The sequence below is a fragment of the Micrasema longulum genome, unplaced genomic scaffold (assembly GCF_059751315.1).
Source record: "Micrasema longulum isolate JH-2025_06_02 unplaced genomic scaffold, ASM5975131v1 h1tg000163l, whole genome shotgun sequence".
Taxonomy (NCBI): Eukaryota; Metazoa; Arthropoda; class Insecta; order Trichoptera; family Brachycentridae; genus Micrasema; species Micrasema longulum.
Window position 1 is genome coordinate 682,802 of NW_028277368.1, and position 20,671 is coordinate 703,472.

The window sequence follows — 20,671 nt, forward strand, 5'->3', positions numbered from 1 at the left end:
CTAATTTACCTTGACCTTGATTACAAAGGCAAAAAAAGAAAATATGAGCAAATGATTCAAATTTGTTGTTATGTAAATTCCATATATATCAACTTACACTAATCAATTCGTAACTATTGTCTTAATTAGTTGAAATATTGGTAAAACGTTTTTATATCCGTACTTAAATTCCATTTTGTAATTTAATATAACTAGTTACATTGATTACAACCATTATTACATTTTGCATAATTTAGGTTTTTTTTTAAATATTAATACTGTTACTTTTTTAAAAAAAGAGGCAAACTGTGCTTGGAGTGGGACTTACATTCAGTTAATAGCAGGTACAAGTATTATAAGTATTTTATTTTATAAAAATATTTTAATTTGACATTTTGCATTAGTCCTTTAAATCGTCAAATTGTTTTTTTGCAAGATGTTTCTCTAATTTTTATTTTCAATAAATTTAACTCTTTTATTTTCTTAATTTCTTTAGGGAGGTTAATTAAGTTTTTTTATGCCCAAATAAACATAATTTTACTTAAATTTAAAGCATTAACTTTGTGGTCAAACATTTTACTAAATGTTATTAAATATTTGTATATAACCACTTACCGACTTTTATAAGTCCACCGGTTTCGAGACGTACCCGTCTCTTCGTTAGGACACCAATTAAACCAACATGCAAAACCCACTAAAAGACAGGATTGATAAAAATAAATATTAAGGGATGTAATTTTATACTTAATAGTTAGTTTTTCATAATGTTTTGCTTTTAAGGCCGAACTCGCTGATAAAATATTAAAGAATATTAGAGAAGAGACGGGTAAGTCTCGAAACCGGTAGACATAGAAAAGTGGTTATATACAAATATTTAATAACATTTACTTAAAGTAATTTTGCTGAAATTGTGAAATGACATCTTGGTAAATTAAAATTATTTGGATATTGCAAAGATTTGCTAATGTAATTTTTTGTTTTGTTGTTATTTTTTGGTCAACTTAATAATCGATTTTTCTTGTAAATGTTGATTACTTTAGGAACTTGTTCAATATTTGTATTAGAGTTTTTTTTTATTTATTACCAATAAAAAAAGCACTCGTTTAAGCACAAGGAAAAAAATCTCTTTCGATTTCGAAATGCAATTTTTTTAGTGGTAATAGCTTATTTTGCCACATACAAAGTGATCACTTAAACAAACCAAACAGATCATAATCCCCTAGACTTTTATATTCCGTTCGTAAACATTCTCCATCTCTGTTTGAATGTCTGTTAAGTATGTATGATGTAGGCACCCGTGCAATAAAAATTACCTAATATACACCTTTAATCGCAGCACAGATCTCGATATTTTTACCTTGAACTTTTCAATGTCATGTGTTCCCTACAAAATCTATTTCTTTTCAGTAAAATCTTGTATTTTAAAATTATTTTAGCCATGTACAAAATAACCTAGTGTTTTCTACAGCTGAATTTTTAAGAATATAGTACTGTACGGAGTGAAGTAATATATTCAAGTCGATAGAGACCTTAGTTTTGCTGGCTGGCCCGTCCTGTTTGGTGAATTTTCCTACATTTCCCAGAGGGTAATGTAAGTATCTACATTACCGACCGTGCTGTTCCCGCCTGTGTAGCCCAGTTTCCCGCCCAAGGGGTGGCGATCTCATCCTCTTCAGGCAGTCCCACCATTCACCTCGAAACCTTTTGGTTTTACTGAAATACATACATGTTCCGTATAAGTTAATCTGTAGACTCACGGCGACATTATTTAAAAAATATAAATGCCCTTTGCTGTATGAATAGCTCATTTTCACTTTTATTATACTAAACTTAATTAAACTGTGGGCCTGGTTGTGAAGTGGTCAGCGCGTTTGCCTACCATACAAGAGGTCTCGGGTTCGATTCCTAACATGTTTGAGATAAATATATTTATTTAAAAAGGTATTTTTACTCTAGAATATTTTATAGTCCCTGGACTGGCACCTGAACCGTAAGACTCATCATCTTACCTTCATGTAAAAAAACTGATCACGATTGTTGCGATTGGTGTACCAATGCAGTGCCCTATTCAACATTAGTGCGAAAAGGGAATGATGATGAACTAAATTTAATTAAAAGTGGTTTTAAGTAATTATTCTAATAACTTCAACGTGAATTTAATTGCTCGCTAGGTATATATTATATCTTAAAATATTACAACAGAGATGGAGAACATTTTGGGTAAGAAAATACGAAAGTCTAGGCATTTACAGGGCTTATGGCCTATCATTGGCTAGTTTAAGATACCATGTTGCCTATGTTTGAACATCCGAATTTCTTCAATTCTTGCATTTGTTTATTTGTGCTAAGTTAAAGAGTTACAAGCCCTGCAAATGCCTAGACTTCCATATTTCCTTCTCTAAAATGTATCCACTTGTGATATTTTAATTTTAATAACTCGCTAGGGGTATATTCCAGTATTTATCTACAAACATTTGGACAAACTTAAAATATTGTTAAAAATAGCATTCTACTGATTTCATTATGCCATTTCTTATGATACCATTATAACCATTTCATTTTGCAAAATTCTGTGAAGTGATAAAGATTTTTTACATTGTAAAAAATCTAGGTTGGTGAAAAACATTATTATTCTCTGAATTCAATATATTAAAAAATACAGAATTTCGTCTGAATGCATATAATTATAATTTCGTTAAATATTGAAACCATGAATTATGTGTAATTAAATTTGAATGCAATTTATATGAAATATCAAAGAAAGCCAAACGTTAAAAATACATAGTCTCAAAAGCGGCCAACTGCATATGAATACTTATTAAAAATAGCGTTTCTTGCTAGGTTAATTTTTTGATTAATTGTTCAAAGTGTTGATGGCACCAAATATTATGAAATAAAAAATATTTTTTTATGAATATTTAAATCAGAAAGGGCTATTACAGATTTATGAAATTTCTCGAAAATAGGTATGGGGTTGTTTGGCCATCTCTAATATTGAGGGCCTCAATTATTTTCAGAAGAATATTTTATGCCTGCATTAATTAACAATGTATTTATGTAATGAATTTATTTTTAAAAATGAGCAGTTCTACAATATCATGCAAAATTTTCCGAAAATATTGCATGCAAACAGAATCGAAATCGGGTTTTCACATAATTGTATAATTAATAAAAGTCTCGTTAAAATAAAACTCTGCTAGAGGTTAAAACTTAAAATCGGAGCTTTTTTTCTTATTCTACCGAACTTGAATACTGAAGTTGGAATCAAATAGAATCATTTTCAGTAAATTATAAGAACTGATATTTAAATTTTATGTCCGCCTCGTGGTCAAACGTGCATTTGCCTACTATGCAAAAGTTCTCTGCTTCGATTCCCGACATGATTGACGTAAAATAATTATTCTAAAAGGTTTTTTCATTAAAGCGTAAGACTGATCACCTTACTCTTATTTAACAAAAATGATAAAGATACGTTGCGGTTGGTGTACCAATGCAGTTTCTTTTGCACGATTAGGAGCGAAAAGAGAATGCTGATAATGAACAGTAAAAAAACATATTTATGCATACGTAGATATCTCATGCTATGAAAATGAGAATAAAAAATGAGAAAAAATATTTCATGCTTTGAAAATGCGTAGAAGGGAAAAACATGGGGAAAAAAGAACAGGATATTGTAAAGTTTTGGGGTATTTATTTAATATAAAAGTGTTAATTTTTTTTTCTTCGAGTCATTGTAGTCAATATATTACGAATATTCTTATATTGTATTTGTTGACATACGTTTGATTTTAACGCTCCCAGATATTATTTTTTAAATAATATTTTGTGATGTGAATCATCTGTGGACGTGTAATGGAAGACGCTACCGCCTAGATCTATGTGTTCATAGAGCGGGACGGTAAGATAACCACTCTGAGTTTCACTGTCGCGTTGCTCGTTCGCGCCGAAAGCTTTCCCCGACGAACTGTTTACGTCATAATATTCATCAATTCGTTCCACGTAACCATCACCTTAAATCTAATTATTAGAAGTTACGCGCCATCGCTAATCCTTACCAACTAACTTCAATATTGTGTCATGTTTTTCTAGAAAATTCGCCGCGAAAATCTCGCCAGTTTGCGTTTCGAATAGGTCAAAATGTCAAGGACGCGCGAAAATCTATACGATAATTTTGCTAGGATTTTGTGACGTTTGTCGGTGATTTGATAGCAACGACTCATTTACGAATGAAATCAATCAAATATTTACACCACCAAAACTCTTTCAATAATTTATTCATTAAACTGATTTCAATAAACATAAATAATATATTTCAATGCGTCTGTTGCATTAAGCAATGTCTGATATATTTATTTTGGATAGTTGAATAAAATGTACATTAAAATTTAATTTAACTTTATTTAACATTCAAAATAATGGAAAAGAAAGATTATGTTTTAATTTCAATGTATTTTATCTTATTATAACATGTGAAAATAACACGTCCAGAATACATTTCTGTTTGTGAAATAGAACCAGAACCCCGGAATAGTGTTTTCGACTCGATTGCTACTCTCAGGTAAAAATCCTGAAAAGGAAAATCTAGTGGAGATATGTCCTATGCCTTCCATTCTTGAGGTCCTGGATTAGATTCCTGGCAGGGTGGATGTTTATAAAACGATCAATTAAATTGGAATGTATATTTTTTTGTTGTAACATCTTACTTAAATTAATAAAATTATAGATCTTCAATAAGTAAATTTTAAATAAAACTGTGCAAGTTATTATTTTGCTATTTCTTTTGATTTAATTTGTATACGCTTTATTCTACTATAAAGTTATTAGATTCCGCCTTGTAAAATTACACTGCATTAATATGTGATTACTTAAGTCGTGAAGTATTTAATCCTATTAGATGAAGCCTCCGAAGGCTGTAAGTAAACTTTAAGGCTTCTTCGAAATGAAGGTGATCGACTGTAGAATAGAATATAACATTATATCACGGTGAAAAGTCGTCTTTGTACACAATTTTCCTTTATTTAATAGTGTATCTAATTTATTAAATAACCTCCTATGGAACATATTGATTGAACTAACTCATTGTGTACAATTTGTATCAGTTCTCTCAGTAATACTTTATCTTGCGTTATTAAATATCACAAGTCCGTTAATTAAGCTCACACCAATTAGATATAAAATAATTATATATGAAATTAAATATCCACTCTATTTATTGTCATTTCAGTACGCGTATAATTTTTATTTAAATTTATTTATATTAATATTGATGCTGTCTTCAAATCGACGGGGTTTCTTCCAATGAGATATTTTTCTTATTCAATGTATTGAAATAATTGAAAAAAATTGTTAAATCACGAAAATTTGTTAAAAAATAGCGCTAACCTAACCGTTGCTAGGGTAAAAATACTTTTTTTGAAAATTGAACTTTGTAAGATTATTATTCCTTAAGAACTAACAATACGCTAAAAACTATTCATAGTAGATTTTCACAAATCAGGAATAACGTTGAATATAGAGATTTACAGAAGATTTTTACGATTCTAATGATGTATCTATCAATGTATAGAAAACAAGTTTTACTTAATTATTTTCGGGTTTAAAAATGACTAGATACGAAACGACGTCACGTGACTTTGACGTCACACGTCATGCCCGCCGAGTGCGCTTCTAACTGACATTGCGCACAAGTATGGCGCTGTAACGTAATACGTGCCGTTTTTCGACGCGAAACGTCTTGTTTTCGGGTCATTCAAAATATGTGTATTTCAATCCATTCGACAAAATTTATGCGACGTCGCACGGAAAAAATATAAATGAAGCCGTTACCTTCGTAATTTTTCGCTTATTTGAAAATAATAATTTTTAAAAACGAAGACCTCATTGCGCTAATTAAACATTGTTTCATGATTCATTTACCGTCTGTTGATAGAACATTTGATATTTGAACATATCTGCAACTATACTTTATTAGTATTTATTATACCAATAATCATTGTAGTTTTGATCGTCTGTGATATTTATAATTTCTTTCAGCTTAAGTGTAACCCACAATGACTAGTGATTGATGACTCTAGTGAAATAATGTAGTCTATTTGAGTATTTATAATTGAGTTCGTCACAAGAACCGGCTCTGAAGGATCCGTGACCCGTGACCTGTGGCCTCGCCGTGTAGACTATGAAGACTCATCCACTTTTGACATCATAACACGTACATAATTGGAAGCTTTTGAAAAACATGAACATGCCTGCCAGTAATTAAGTCTGTGAATATGTAATGTGCTGTAATTTTTACGTACTTGTATGTTATAATAAAAAGTGCTCGTGCGAAATTTTATTGTAATTTCTTCACATAAATCAAAGCAAAAATGGTAAGTTAACAGTGTTTTTATTAATAGATAAATAAATAGTTTTGTAAATAAAATAAATTACTATGTTTTTTATAGGTGCGATTTTTTTTTACAGTCACTGTTATCAATATGTTTATTTTTTGGGTCATACCGTATGTGTTGGATTTGTTCCGACGTTTCGGCTACCATTGCAGGAGCCATCTTCAGGGTAAACTAAGTGTTTTTTAGAAAAAAAAGGGTTTTTTAAGTACTAGTAATTTGTACCGTGTCGCAGTCAGCAGTAGGAACATTTCTTTTCTTTGTTTTTAACCACTTTTTTTTTTTCTACCGACCGGTTTCAAAGCTATACCTGCTTCCTTATCGAGGTATACTTAAGTACTGAAATCTATCCTATTTTATTATGTCAGTATTATGCTACGCATATGGAAGTAATAAATCGAGTATTTTTGTATTTTAAGCATGGGAAACGTAATTTGAGATGGATACGCTGAAAACTAGACAGGAGTGGACTAAAAGAAATATTGATTATTTAGTTATTTATTTTTTTCTTCAGATTATAAATTGCTTTCAAAGTTGTCTAATTTTAATATTTTAATTTTGACATGAAAAACTTTTGATCCAGTGTCTATAAAATTATGATTATTTTATATCAGTTAGTTTGCGAAATCATTTTTTAAAAATTATTTAGGCACTCTCGAGTCTTCTTTTACTCTAATATTAAAGTTTATTTTAGTTTTTCCAATGTAGATTGAATCGCAATCGTTAAAATTTAATTATTTTATTTTATTTATTTTTTATTTTTTATTTTTTTTAATATTTTTTTATTTATTTATTTATTTTTTTAAATTTGTTTTTTTAATTATTTTAAATTTTATTTTATTTGGGAAATCAACAGTTATACATACATATTTATAGTAAACAAAAAGATATAGTGTGTAAACTCAGAACTAATAACAGATTTCCACAAAGTTAGTAAAGAAAATATATTACATAAATACATATAAATTTATACAAATAAAAATGTTATTTTTATGTACTCGTAAATATTATTCAATAATCGAAGAATTCTAATTTTAATTTTTTTAGAATTTTATCTAAGATTCAACATATTTAAGGACTTTGTCTTTGTGATTTTTTGACAATGTTCCTATATTATTAATTGTGTGGAATGCAGGTTTTTATGTTTGATAGTAGGTAATTAGATAATAGTTAAGAAAAAATCCATAATACTGATATACTCGTACTTAAATAGGATAGAATTCATTAGTTCAGTATACAGAAGCTTGTATAGCTTTGAAACCGGTTGGTAGAAAAAATAAAAAACAAGTGGTTAAAAAAAAGTTATTTTATTTATTTTATTGTAATGAATAACCACTAAGTAAGTGCTTCAAATATTTCATGTATATTTAAAAACGTTTCGTATTTTCACTCGATAGTTATACTTTTGATAAAGTTATTTATTGAATAAGTGCTCTCTGTTTTTTCGATAAAGGTCGTCAATTGGTAAAGAACTACTTATTCTATTTTATTTATTATTTGTTAAATGTCGGCCTCGTGGTGCAGTGGTCAGCGCGTCTGCCTAGAATGCAAAAGGTCTCGGGTTCGATTCCCAACATGGTTGATATAAAATATATATTTAAAAAGTTGTTTTGACACTAATATTTGCTGATCCCTGGACTGGCATCTGAAGCGTTAAACTGATCATCTTACCTTCGTATAACAAAAATAATCAGGATACGCTGCGATTGGTATATTAATGCAGTTCCCTATGCACCATTTGGTGTGGAAAGGGAGTGATGATAACAGCCGTAGCCAATTTGTACAAAATGTATAACGTTTTTGGAAATCAGTATATGGCCCAGCCAACCGTATCGCTTCCGCTTGATGACAGTTGTCACCGGAGTTTTGCTGCGTCCGTTCTCTTATTATTTCATTCCTTACAAAGTCAAACCACCGCACATCCAAGATTGTTTCTGAGACACCTATTTTCAAAACACGGTATTTTGCTGTTTTGGGCATTCGAGAGGTGCCAAGATTCGCATCCATAGGGGAGAACAGGTGTTATGCAGGCGTTTTATAGGCACCATTTGGTTTTTACTGAGTAAATATCCGAACTCCAGACTGCCTTCATACCGTTAAATGTGGCGCCTGCTACTCCTAGGCGCACTCCCAGCTCTTTTTGAAAGCTGCCATTTTCTGTAACAAGTTAATAGATATGGTTTAATATAATAAATGAAAAGCACAGTAAAATTAAAGACTTTAATATTTGTGAACAGTAAAACATTGCTAGAAAAGTAATAAAATACACATTCAGTTTGTGAATCTTACAAACATATTTTTATGTACACATAGGCACAAATAAATTGTATTTTACATATGAACAGATATAATTTTTGGTTCATTGGTTATTGTTGTAATGTGATTGAATAGGTAGGTATGTTAAACTATCTAAATAGTATGTATGATTTTAAGTAATGTTTCTGAGGTATCAAACTAACTTCAGGAACTTCAGACCTACGGGAAATTGGATCCAAAAAAGGTTTTCTTACTCGCGATAATAATTAGAGCACTAAATTATACGGCAAAGCTTACTAACTACTTTGAACGACGTCACTAGTTAGTATTAAACAAAGTTTATTAAACAAAGTCTCAATTTTCATTCAACTCTTATTTTTTATTATTCATATGTACATCTACTACCTGCATCTAATTAATTATCGTTGGTTGTGAATTTTTACTAAGAAATATAAATGTTCATGGAAGCAGAGAGAGAGAGGGGAGGTATGTGTAGTTGGAGCTTTGCAATATCTTTTCCCTTTTATGTCCTTTTTATTTAATATTTATATTTATATATATATTTTTTTTTTTCATGGAAATTAATTACTTTTTCCCCTCTCCTGCATTCATAATAAATTAATGTGAAATCTGTAATTGGTCTTACTTTTTTAAAATTGTTCTTTTGTACCTAGTATTTATATAAAGGCTGTGTGATTTCCTTAATACATAAATAAATATTAATCAACCAATGATAAGACAGTTGTGAAAGATTCTGGTTTACTTACTATTAATGGACCAATCGGCATAACTGGCCAAGAAGAAGCGGAAGAGAACTTGAGACGTCACACGCGGAGTAATTTCAGAAATACAAAACTTTGAAAAATCATAGCGCTGATAATACCATAAATAAAAATGAAAAAAAAAGACTTTGTCAAATAGTATATTATAAAATATACCTCTGAACTTAACGCATTGTACTTTTTTAAATATTTATTTAAAAAAATTCTAAATAAGGTTATAAAAATAATTTAATATAAAAAAATGTATTATTAAAAAACACAAAAAAACCTACATCTTGGAGGCTGAGCCATGTTAGATGGAGACTAACCTAACCAGGGCCTCGATTATGAACGCTATCTTCATCTGTATATATATCGAGACGGTATATTTAACTTCTGTACTATCTATATATTACCTCGGTATGTTCTACCTACTTACCATAGCGACATCATATGATTGGAACAAACCAATGATTGACCGCAAAAATTAGTTTGCATTCCTTACTTCATTAAAATTTAAAATAGTTATCATTTATATTGTAAATAGACTTTTGTGATAGAAAGTTCCCACTTCAAAGCGATTATAAATTCTAATATATCACAAATCAAGCAAAAAAAGCTCGCTTGAATATGATTTTTATATGACTTTTAACCATTGCCAAAGCGATATTTTTATTAGGGTTTTAAAAAACTGCCAACCTCAAAACAACTAAAAATTTTAATAAATTATAATCAAAGGAAAAATTACTCGGTAGAACAAAATTTTTGACACTTTCAATGCGTAGATAAACGTATCGAGGGGTTCTAGACCCGTCCGTGTAAACCGATGTACTTACATCAAAACTTGATGAGGGGGGGGGATCGGTAGTATATCTTTGTTATCGCCAGAGAGAATATTCTATCTTCAAGTATACGTCATTATCTTCCCATCATAATCGAGGCTTATAACCGATATTCACGTTCAAATGCTTTGGTGTTCAATAGATTCCTTATTAATGAATATATATAAATATGTTTGTATGTGCAAAATATTTGAAAATAAATAAATAATTTTTATTCATTATATAGGGTCCACAAAAAATAATAAGCAGATTCGTCATTTCAAATAATTTAAAAAATACGTTTGTGAAGATAAAGAGTTGCAACCCGTATTGATGTGAGTAGCAGAAATAATTCAGCCAAATGAATCTCACCCTCATCAAGATTCAGCTCTTTTACTTTTAAACGTCGACAGATGGAAGATTTGTGGAAATGTGCATGTTCACACACAGGCAGAATGGTGAATGTTACGCATTGAGTGAAGTGATCATTCGTTACAGACCATGACAAATAAAACGCTCTTTAAATGCCCAGATAAGGGTTCGATAATGATGATGAACGTCATTTGTCGTAATCAGGAACTTCAGCCCTACGGAAAATTTATACAATAAATGTTTTCTTGCGCGTGGTAAAAATTGAAGCATTAAAGTGTACAGCAAAGTTTCTTGAAAATGTTCGAAAAAAATAATAAAAACGAACTACTTTGTTTGTATACGTTATATCTTTGATCTTCGCAAATTCGACCACATAACCAAATATCGCACTCAACTGCACTGGCTCAGTATCAGCCATAGAAGAAACATTCCAATTATATAACTTCTTCACAATATTTTTAATAATCGCACTTCGCCTGTTTATCTGAGAGAGCTCTTCCCACCTCTATCACAACACGGACCATCTCTTCGTTCTAGTAACGAGAGAACCCTTTTAATACCCTTTCGTCGCTCTAATTTTTTTGCCTCCACTTTCACAGTAGTAGCTGCTCGATTGTGGAATAATATACCCACCAATTTTAGAGACGCTCCTTCTTTATTTACATTGAAGTCAAGATTGAAATGTCACTATCTAAATATTTAAGTTGTTCCTTTATCCTTATTCTTTCCTTCCCATCCCCTCTCCTCTCTCCATAGTAAAGTGTTAATTTTATTTTTTTTTATTTTGTCAATCTTTGTTTCTAGTTTTGTATAAAATCGTAAGATCCAATATGTCCATGTACTTGTAATTTTCTCAAACTGAACGGTTTGAGTAGGTAGGAAGAAATTGCCTTTAGGTAATAGGCTCGTCCTTATATGTATATACAGTGTTAAATAAATAAATACTTTGAACGACGTCACTAGTTCATACGAATCAACCAATGATAAGAGAGTTATGGACGATTTCCGGTATGCTCACCGTCCATGGACCAATGGGCAGAACTGATCGAAAATAAGTGGAAAAGAGCCTCTGACGTCACACGCAGAGTTATTTCAGAAATACAAAACTTAAAAAAATCATAGCCCTGATAATACGATATATATATATATTTTTTTTTTAATTTTGTCTTAGTTTTATAGTCTTTTAATAATTAACACTGAACTTCCTCATTGTCACATGTTTTTTGTTATAATATTTCATATTTACCAAATTTTAGTTTTAAAAAGTTCTTGTTATATGAGGAACTTGTTGCTACATAATATCTGATGAGGAGCACACTGGATTGATGAATTCATTATTATACGAAGATTTTATCGTTGTAGCGATGGTAAAAGTTGGTGTTTTAATCTCCTATTGAATCTGAGTAAGGTGAGGCAAGCAAAGCGTGCGCACTTAACTTTTTTTTTATTTTCATATATTTTCTGGTGAAAAAACCTAACAATTATTATCATATGAAAACACAACATTTTTTAAAACAAAATAAGATATTGTTAATAAATGAGAAAGCGTCGGCCTCGTGGTGTAATGGCCAGCGCGTTTGCCTACCATACGAGAGGTCTCCGGCTCGATTCCCGACATATAGCAATTCAAAAGTTCGTAATTTACTTGTTACAAAGTGTAATATAATATATCTGAAAGAATAAAGAATTATAAAGAAATTAAAAGCACATACACATATTTATATAAACAAATACAAAAAGGTTAATTCACCACTATAATAATTTAGTAGCAAGGGAATGGCTAATTTAAACATTGATTTAACTGGAAACATTGTACTTGCCATATTTTTTTATTTAATTGAAGCAGGTTTTATATTACGAAAATGGCGCTATACAAGTTATCCATAATAATAATAAAAATAACAGGCGAAGTATGAAATATATCAAAAAGATGGTTAAATTTACTGGCATTTAGGTGAAATCGAACTAACGGAGAGAACTGACCATAATTTGTTTGAAATGGTTTTGTGTGGAAAGTACATTTAAGCCCGGGGTGCCATTCTGAACCGCTTTCGCGGCACGAGAAAACCGTTTTTCTTGTGTATTTTGTATGTAAATACACGAGATAATACGGCCGCGAGAGCATTTGGAATACCACCCCTGGTGATCTTAAATGGAATCCTAAAATTTATTTTATATACCAAGCATGGTCAATCTATAACATTATTCACAATATTATATTCACATTCATTCAACTCACAGAATTAAACAAGATATTACTTTCGTCGCTTTATTGATATATCGGTCTCAATAAATACTTATTTCAATGAACGTCTTATTTTTATTGCTCTTTCATTAAGAAACATAAATATTTATATGCGAGAATGTATTTCATATAAGTACCTATCTATGCAAATTGGAATTGTCCTTTATTCGCATCCCTTTCCTGTTAGTTATTTAGGCTTTAAGACCCCCCAAGTACTACAACAACCCCTATAGAAAACCCCACATTGATTTGGTGGCATTTGCATGAATTTATCAGGCTTCGTTAGTTATTTTACACTGTATAGAGTATTATGGATTTGGGACCTAGGGTTTCATATTATCGTGTTACTAGCTAACCACAAAACAAAATAAAAATATAGCATTTGTTCCTATTTCATTTATTATTTACGATTGTCATATTACAAAAGAGATAGAGAACATTTAATTCAAGTCAATATGGAAATATAGATATAAATAATTCAATAAATATTTTATTAGATATTTTTATGTTTTTTCATTGTGTATTTTTGTATTATTTAATTTAGGACTCACTCTTATTTGGCATATTATTTATTATAATATAGAGTGAGCTTCTAGAAACCATATCACAATTATCATTTCAATTATGTTTTTACATATATATTCTTTTTCTATTGATTTTAATGATACTATTATTTTGTATGTTTGATTTTTTATGAATCTAAATTTGTATAATTTATATTTTAATATTTAAATTTGATTATCTTTTTCACATTGTATTTTTTGGAATTTCATTATTTATTACTTATACCTTGTTTTTCTAGATTGTTCTTATATTGCATCACATGTCATTATGATTTAATCTAATTTTTTTACTATGTATTTTTTATTATTAATTATTATGGTTTGACACGGGCACAGCCTTAAAAGCCGTAATAAGTTCATTAATATTTAAACGAGTGTAATTTTAAATGAATGAATAAATAAATGAATGAATAAGCATTTGTTTCTTGTGACCTGCCGTTGGCTGTTTTTTTTCAAATGTATTTTTTATTTAATATAAAAATACTTGCATTTATTAAATAGTACAGTGACAGTTTACAGTCACCAAGACCGATCCATTAAAATTATTCAAATTCATCATCATCATCATTCCCTTTCATAGGTTTTCGGTTCACTGGGCACTGCATCGATACACCAATCGCAGCGTATCTTGATCTTTTTTGTTCCATTAAGGTTAGATGATCAGTCTTTCGCTTTAGGGGCCAGTCCAGGGACTGTGAAATATTCTAGTGTAAAACCACCATTTTAAATGATATGACCTCCTTCATGGTAGGCATACGCGCTGACCACTACACCACGAGGCCGACCAAATTATTCAAATATTTTAATACTAAAATAACATTACAAATTACAAAATAATTAAGGCCTTTTATTGGGAGAAAATATCAAACCAGGAACCCTTGAGCAATGGTTTGACAGTATGAGGGTATAATGCTTTCTAATAGCTAGAGTATTTGCCTATTAAACAAACTTTCACTGATGTGAAAGATGTCGATCTCCAAAATGATGATGCTCAGCTGCCTGATTGCTCTTCCAATCGGCATAACCAGAGGCAGGTTGGTTCTGGAAGCCGGCAGGTAAAACAGTCTGTACTGATGCTGTCGGAGATAACCATCAAGAACATAAAAATTAATACTCTCTTTAATGGCTGAGTTCTCGATATAACTTCTTATCTGTCCGAAAAAAGGGGTCGGTGTAAACCCATCCCTTCTAAGTCGCAAACTGTTCACCATTTTGCCTATCCATATTCTCTACCCTGTTGACTTTTTATAAGTAATCGGGTTGTGGTCCCGTGTCTAGTGTTGCGAACTCACGAATCAGAGATTCGAGGTTCGAACCCCACTCTACCTCAACTTGATTTCCATTTGCTAATAGTGAGTTATTTACAACTCATTAAAAATGGCCACCAAAATTTAAATATTTTGGTAAATTATAAGAACTTAAATATGTTTTTTACAAAAAAAAAACAAGAGTTGAAACCTTTATTGATATGGATGAGATTTATCTGGCTGGATTATTTCAGCTACTTGGCAACGCTTGAAAATATGACAGGGTATTTTTTTAATCGGGAATAACGTTGAAAACACATTAAATATTTAGAACGGATTTTTTGAATTCTAATGATATAACTATAATTTTCGGGTTTAAAAACAATCGCGTACAAAACGGCTAGCGTCACCTCATTTTGACATCATATGTCATGCCGCCAAATGCGCTTTTAACAATCATCCCGTACAATTATAGCGTGGTTACATAATACGTGCCGTTTGTACCATTGGGCGCGAAACGTCTCGCTTTCAGGTAATTCAAAACATTCATATTTCAAACCTTTGTAAAAAAATGTATCCAGCATTGCGCGGAAAAAATAATGATTTTGTTACCATCGTAATTTTTTGATTATTTAAAAATAATACTTTTTTATTTTTTAAAAAAAGGCCCTATGCTATGCCTTTGTTCTAAAGACAGTCCTAATGAGGAAGTTCAGAGTTTTTTTATTTGTTAATAGCCAAAGTATTGAACTAAGCCAAAAAAAAATAATATATTCATCGTATTATCAGTGCTATGATTTTTTTACTCTTGAAATGACTCCACCAGTGTAGACGATGAGGGGGGGTTTAGAGCGACAGTGAAAGGGACATTGAAAGATGTAAATGTAAATATTTGTTCGCGCTTTTCCTTCCTAAATTTGGTTTGCCGAGGAAGAAATATAATCAATTCGTAATGAAAAATTCTTGCTTTTATGAGTGAATCCGAAGAAAGACATTTAGTGTTTAAAACGGATTCGGGTATGTGGTGAATGCTTTCAATGTAATTCAATTTTGTATTTGTATTTATTTTTTATTTAAGAAGGTAAACATGAACAAAAATATAAAAGAAAAAATAACGAAACCCACTTAACCGCGAAACTGGCTTGTCAGCAGGTTTCTTATTTTTCCCTTTCAAAGAAAAAAGTTAAAAAAATGATATAAATTAAAAAAATTATATAAAAATTATTATGAACTAAAAGCATATGTATTTTTCACAAAAATATTAATAGGTGACTGTTAACATAAAATAATAAACAATATAAAGCCTTGTTACATATTAGCCATTGATTTATTTTTTTCTTAAAAGTTTTGTCAACATTTTCTTTTAAGATCTGCTTAGGAATCTTATTAAAAATTTTAGGTATTTTTTTTATTTTTTTTTTATTGAATAATTTTTTTTTTACAAAATACATTTTTGAAATACAAAATAGGTAAATATACAGAACATCTTATATGTAACGTTTCTACCTCTCTAATAAAGTAGATACTTGTGTTTAGAGAGGGAGTTCGTTTCACATTTTTTTATATTTTTTTATAAACAAAGTAAATTAAAATTAAAATTAAAAATAAACAAGGTAAATAAAAAATAAACGTTCTTTGGTATGGAGTCTAGGAAGGGGTGAGTCTTAAATGTTTTTTAATTTTAGTTTTAAAAGTTTGATAATTTTTTATAGATTTTAAGTTTTCCGGAAGTTTATTAAAGTTTTTTTTACCTATGTACGTATAATGGTTTAACGCTGCTGTTGTTTTACATCTGTGCAAAATTAAATTATTAGTAAATCTATATGTATAATGAAGTGTTCTTTGGCCATAATTGCTTAAAAACCTCGGTACTGAGAAGGTTTCATGTTGTGCTTGCCTTTTATTGTGTATATATTTACCCCTTTTCTAGTAGATACTATCAAACCGATATCTTAAAACAAATGTGAGCCATAGAATAGCATTTACAGACAGGCACCCTTGCCTTTTAAAAAGTTCAGGTATCTCTTCCTTATCAATTCTAGCTGATCTGATGATTAATTTTTTAGCCGAGTTTTGTTAGAATTGCATTTTTTAAAGTTGGTTTTACAAGAAAGGCCCTAACTGGTAATACCATACCTAATAATTTATTCCGCTAATGATGGATAAATAAGTCTTAATGTTTTTATTGGAAGAAAATATTTTATTCTGAACATACTGCCTATAACTGTCCCTTATCTTTTGCAAATTTTAGTAATCTGTTTTTCCCATTTAAAACAATGATCAATAGTAATGCCCGAATACACATATTCCTTAACGACACCAATTTTTTCACAGTTACGTAAACGTAGTATGACATAGCGTTATGAAGACAGTTGAATCTATTTAACTTTTCAATTAGTTATTTTTATAAATTTTACATACATCGAAATGCTTTGCCGTACAATTAAATGCTCTAATTTTTATTGCATGTAAGAAAAGTTTTTTCATATTCAATTTCACGTAGCACTGACCTTCCTTATTTAATATTATTTATTTTGAAAATGAAAACATAATTTTCCACGTCTCGTTGAACCTGTCAAATTTGACCCCTGCTAGATTAAGTTAAAAGCTCTTTGATCTTTAGAAACATTCACAAAATGCCTCAAACTTACCTCAGCAAAAATCAAACCTCACGATGATATGCGTAAAATATTTCACTTGTGGTTTGTCGATAATAAAGTTCAGCCCGCGAGCGTGTTTATTAGTGAACTTTACGAGTTTTGGTTTTACGATATGAATCACATTACTAAGGTAATAATATATTATTTTTTCCTCTTTGAACTATTCGAGCAATATAAATGGTTGGTAAAGAACGAACGCAATTAATTTTACCTTTTTTTGACAGATATGGCAAACTTTCAAGGGGATTTTTTCATTCTAAGCGTATGCCGTTTTTGAAATAGGAATATATTTGTGGTAGAACAGAGTTTGAACCCTTGGACTTCAGATCCATGAATCTGTGACACAACCACGGCACTAAAATCTGGTCTAAACGTTGTAAATATCACTAAATATTGCATTCTTTATCAAATTTTCCAATAGCAACTTTTGTTTTTATGTCCAGAATGAGTAGATTAGTCAATTTTTCAAACAGCGTGAATTTTTTTGGGAAAGAGCTTCCGGCTTTTCTTTGATCTATTCGCCATTAACACAATGTGGGATGAAGATGGATTAGTATGGGTTAGCTCGAAGTCTTATATGTTGATCGTGTTTTTGAATCTATTGATTACTGTTTATTTATTGCCCTTGTTTGTTTGCCTACATTTGTTTGATCAATTACATATGCATAGTATGTTTCTTCATATAACTGTTGCAATTGTCTTAGGCCGTACATATAATAAATATGAAAATTCAAAGAGAGATTGCTAATTATAATATGTTATTTTTTTAGGCATATAAAGATATATCACCGGATTTGTCTCACTTTATAATATGTCTATTTTCCTATTTCTAAAGATGGCAAATTGAGATATGTCACTTGATAATAAACGTGACATGACAATAGACGTGACATACTATATTTATAAATAGAGTAACGGTTGACAATTTATGATATGTCTTGTTTTTACGTCTTTGCTTTAGACGGCACCATATGATATGTCAAAACATATCTTGTTTTGTCAACCATTACTCTAATAATTTCTTAAGATGGTATGTCATGTCTGTTGAAAGATGGCTAAATATAGTATGTCAAATATGTCTTGTTTTGTCGTCTTTGTTCTAGATGGCTAAATATGATATATCAGGGGAAATCTATAAAGAAATTAAAACTTTTCAGCATTTTGATTAAACACGCTATGGTGAAAAAGAAATCATGGAGAAAAAAATATTCTCAATATTCAAAGCATTAACTTTGTGGTCCAACATTTTAATATTATGGTAATAAAATTTGTATAAAACCACTCACCGACTTATCTATCTACCGGTTTCGAGACGTAACCCGTCTCTTCGTCAGGGCAACAACACTACACCAACATGCAAATACCACTACACACCTTCACCATAGTAGATTTGCAAAAATAGTAAAATGTAAAAATGTAGTGTTGTTGTCCTGACGAAGAGACGGGTTACGTCTCTAAACCGGTAGACAGATAAGTCGGTGAGTGGTTTAATACAAATTTTATTAACATAATATTTAAAAAATATTCAATGCATCTACTGACACCAGAATTAAGTTTGAAAACTAAAATTCTAATTTTTCAAAGCCCATCAAACTTCCATATTGCTCTGCTTCAGAATTTATGAAATCTGACATATCCTACTTAGCTATCTTTCCACTGAATTAATCCTCACATCTTCTTTTGGTTTCAATACCTAGGATTTGTCGGCAACAAACACTTAGGTACATCTCCACCCTTCCTGTCCTATGTGGCTCTTTTTTTTTTATTTCTTCATTTAAATATGATAATTACCCACAAATCCATACAAGTATAAATATTGAAAAATATTTTCAGGCGTTGCCTAGTATGTGGGTGAAACAATTCAACCAGATTAATCTCACCCAAATAAAGGTTTCAGCTCTTTAACTTCAACAGATGGAAGAATTTAAGGAATATAGATGTATATTCTCCATCTCTGTTATAATATGTTTGATAATTATCCTTCAATATTATAGTACAAACATCTTCTTCGTAAGAACAGTTCGGATGCGATGGTTTAAAGTTGATTGGTTTGGTGTTTGATCTCTCGAACAATAAGAATTCTATAAATACTTTCATTCTTTAGTAGATCCCTGAAGTCATTCATTAGTTATTAATCTTCGTTTCTTCCTTTGTCTTTCTGTTTCTTTGCGATTATTCTTTTATCTGAACATTGAAATTATTTTTACTTCATTACAGCCGTATCTGACGTTTCATCAAAATTAACATTAGAACAAAGTTGTTAGGAAATGAAAAATGCGATAGAACGCTCAAAATTAATGAGACTTTTTTGTATGTGCATTAACCCTCCCTCCCCGGTGATGTGTAGCTAGTATACATTGCGTCTAATAACTATAATATCTTTCTAAATATAATAAATATTTGGTTAAGATTTTCAGTATTCCTCCAATACACATTTACGTATCGACTGATACGACTGATAGGCACAAAAAAGCATTTTATCGGAAATCGGGGATAAATTATACTCAAAGTATATATATAACACCTGGCGTTACACGTCCACTACATTTCCAGTCACGTAGTCCAGTACTAGCTACTTAGTAGCTCTCGGGAAGTTGGCGCGGGTGTACGTTTCGCCCGAGTCGATAGCGATACTCAATGGTTTTTTCATGTTTTCAGCAGTTAGATTTGAAATTTATCATCTTTGAATTAAATTATGGTTAATTAAAGTCATTCCCTATAAATAATCCATTTTTCCCTTTTTAAATCTCTTATTACGCATGGGTGTTTTTAGAACAGTGAGGGAAAGGTTTTGAATATTCATAATATATTTGTAGCAATAAGTATAATTTCATTGACCTGTAAAAAATGAACGGTTTTTTTTACGTAATTATAAATGTACTATGTTGCCAACGTATCAACTGTGTAGTGACACTTGCTTCACAGAACAGAGTTGTTCTGGAACTTACTTATATCGCTAATTGTTCTGTAAATAAATTAAAAAAAACACTTTATATCAGTAAAGAGGATCTCTTTGTTGAAATACATTTTGCCTCCAAATATTTTCGTTGAAAATATTTCAATATTTCCGTATTTTTTCAGCAAAATTTTAATTCCGTTTTATGGTTGATATAAATAATATTAATATGTTGCTTAAAACATACTGTAAAAACGAAATATTTACATACAAAATATTATTCATAAAAAAAATCATAAAACATAATTCCATAAAAAAAGGTTTGAACTGAACTATTTTAATTTTTTAAAACGAATATTAAAGAAATAATTCAACCTAGAATTTACGAAAAATATCACAAAATCTGTTCGATTTTAAATGCTTTTATTTATTTTGAAATACCTAGAGTTTAAGTTTTTTCTTTAATAACTTTCCTGTTTAATTTA

The 20,671-nt window shown here is 30.3% G+C and overlaps 1 protein-coding gene across 1 annotated transcript in view; it reads left to right on the plus strand.

Moving 5' to 3' along the window:
* The first annotated feature begins 3,888 nt into the window (after positions 1-3,888).
* chp (leucine rich repeat containing G protein-coupled receptor chaoptin) overlaps positions 3,889-20,671 on the plus strand; it is a 59,208-nt gene continuing 42,425 nt past the window's right edge. Inside the window, exons 1-2 of the mRNA XM_088242745.1 lie at positions 3,889-3,978; positions 6,013-6,347. Of these exons, the coding sequence (XP_088098871.1) occupies positions 6,345-6,347 (3 nt within the window). The 5' untranslated portion in view covers positions 3,889-3,978; positions 6,013-6,344. The remainder of the gene's footprint in view (positions 3,979-6,012; positions 6,348-20,671) is intronic.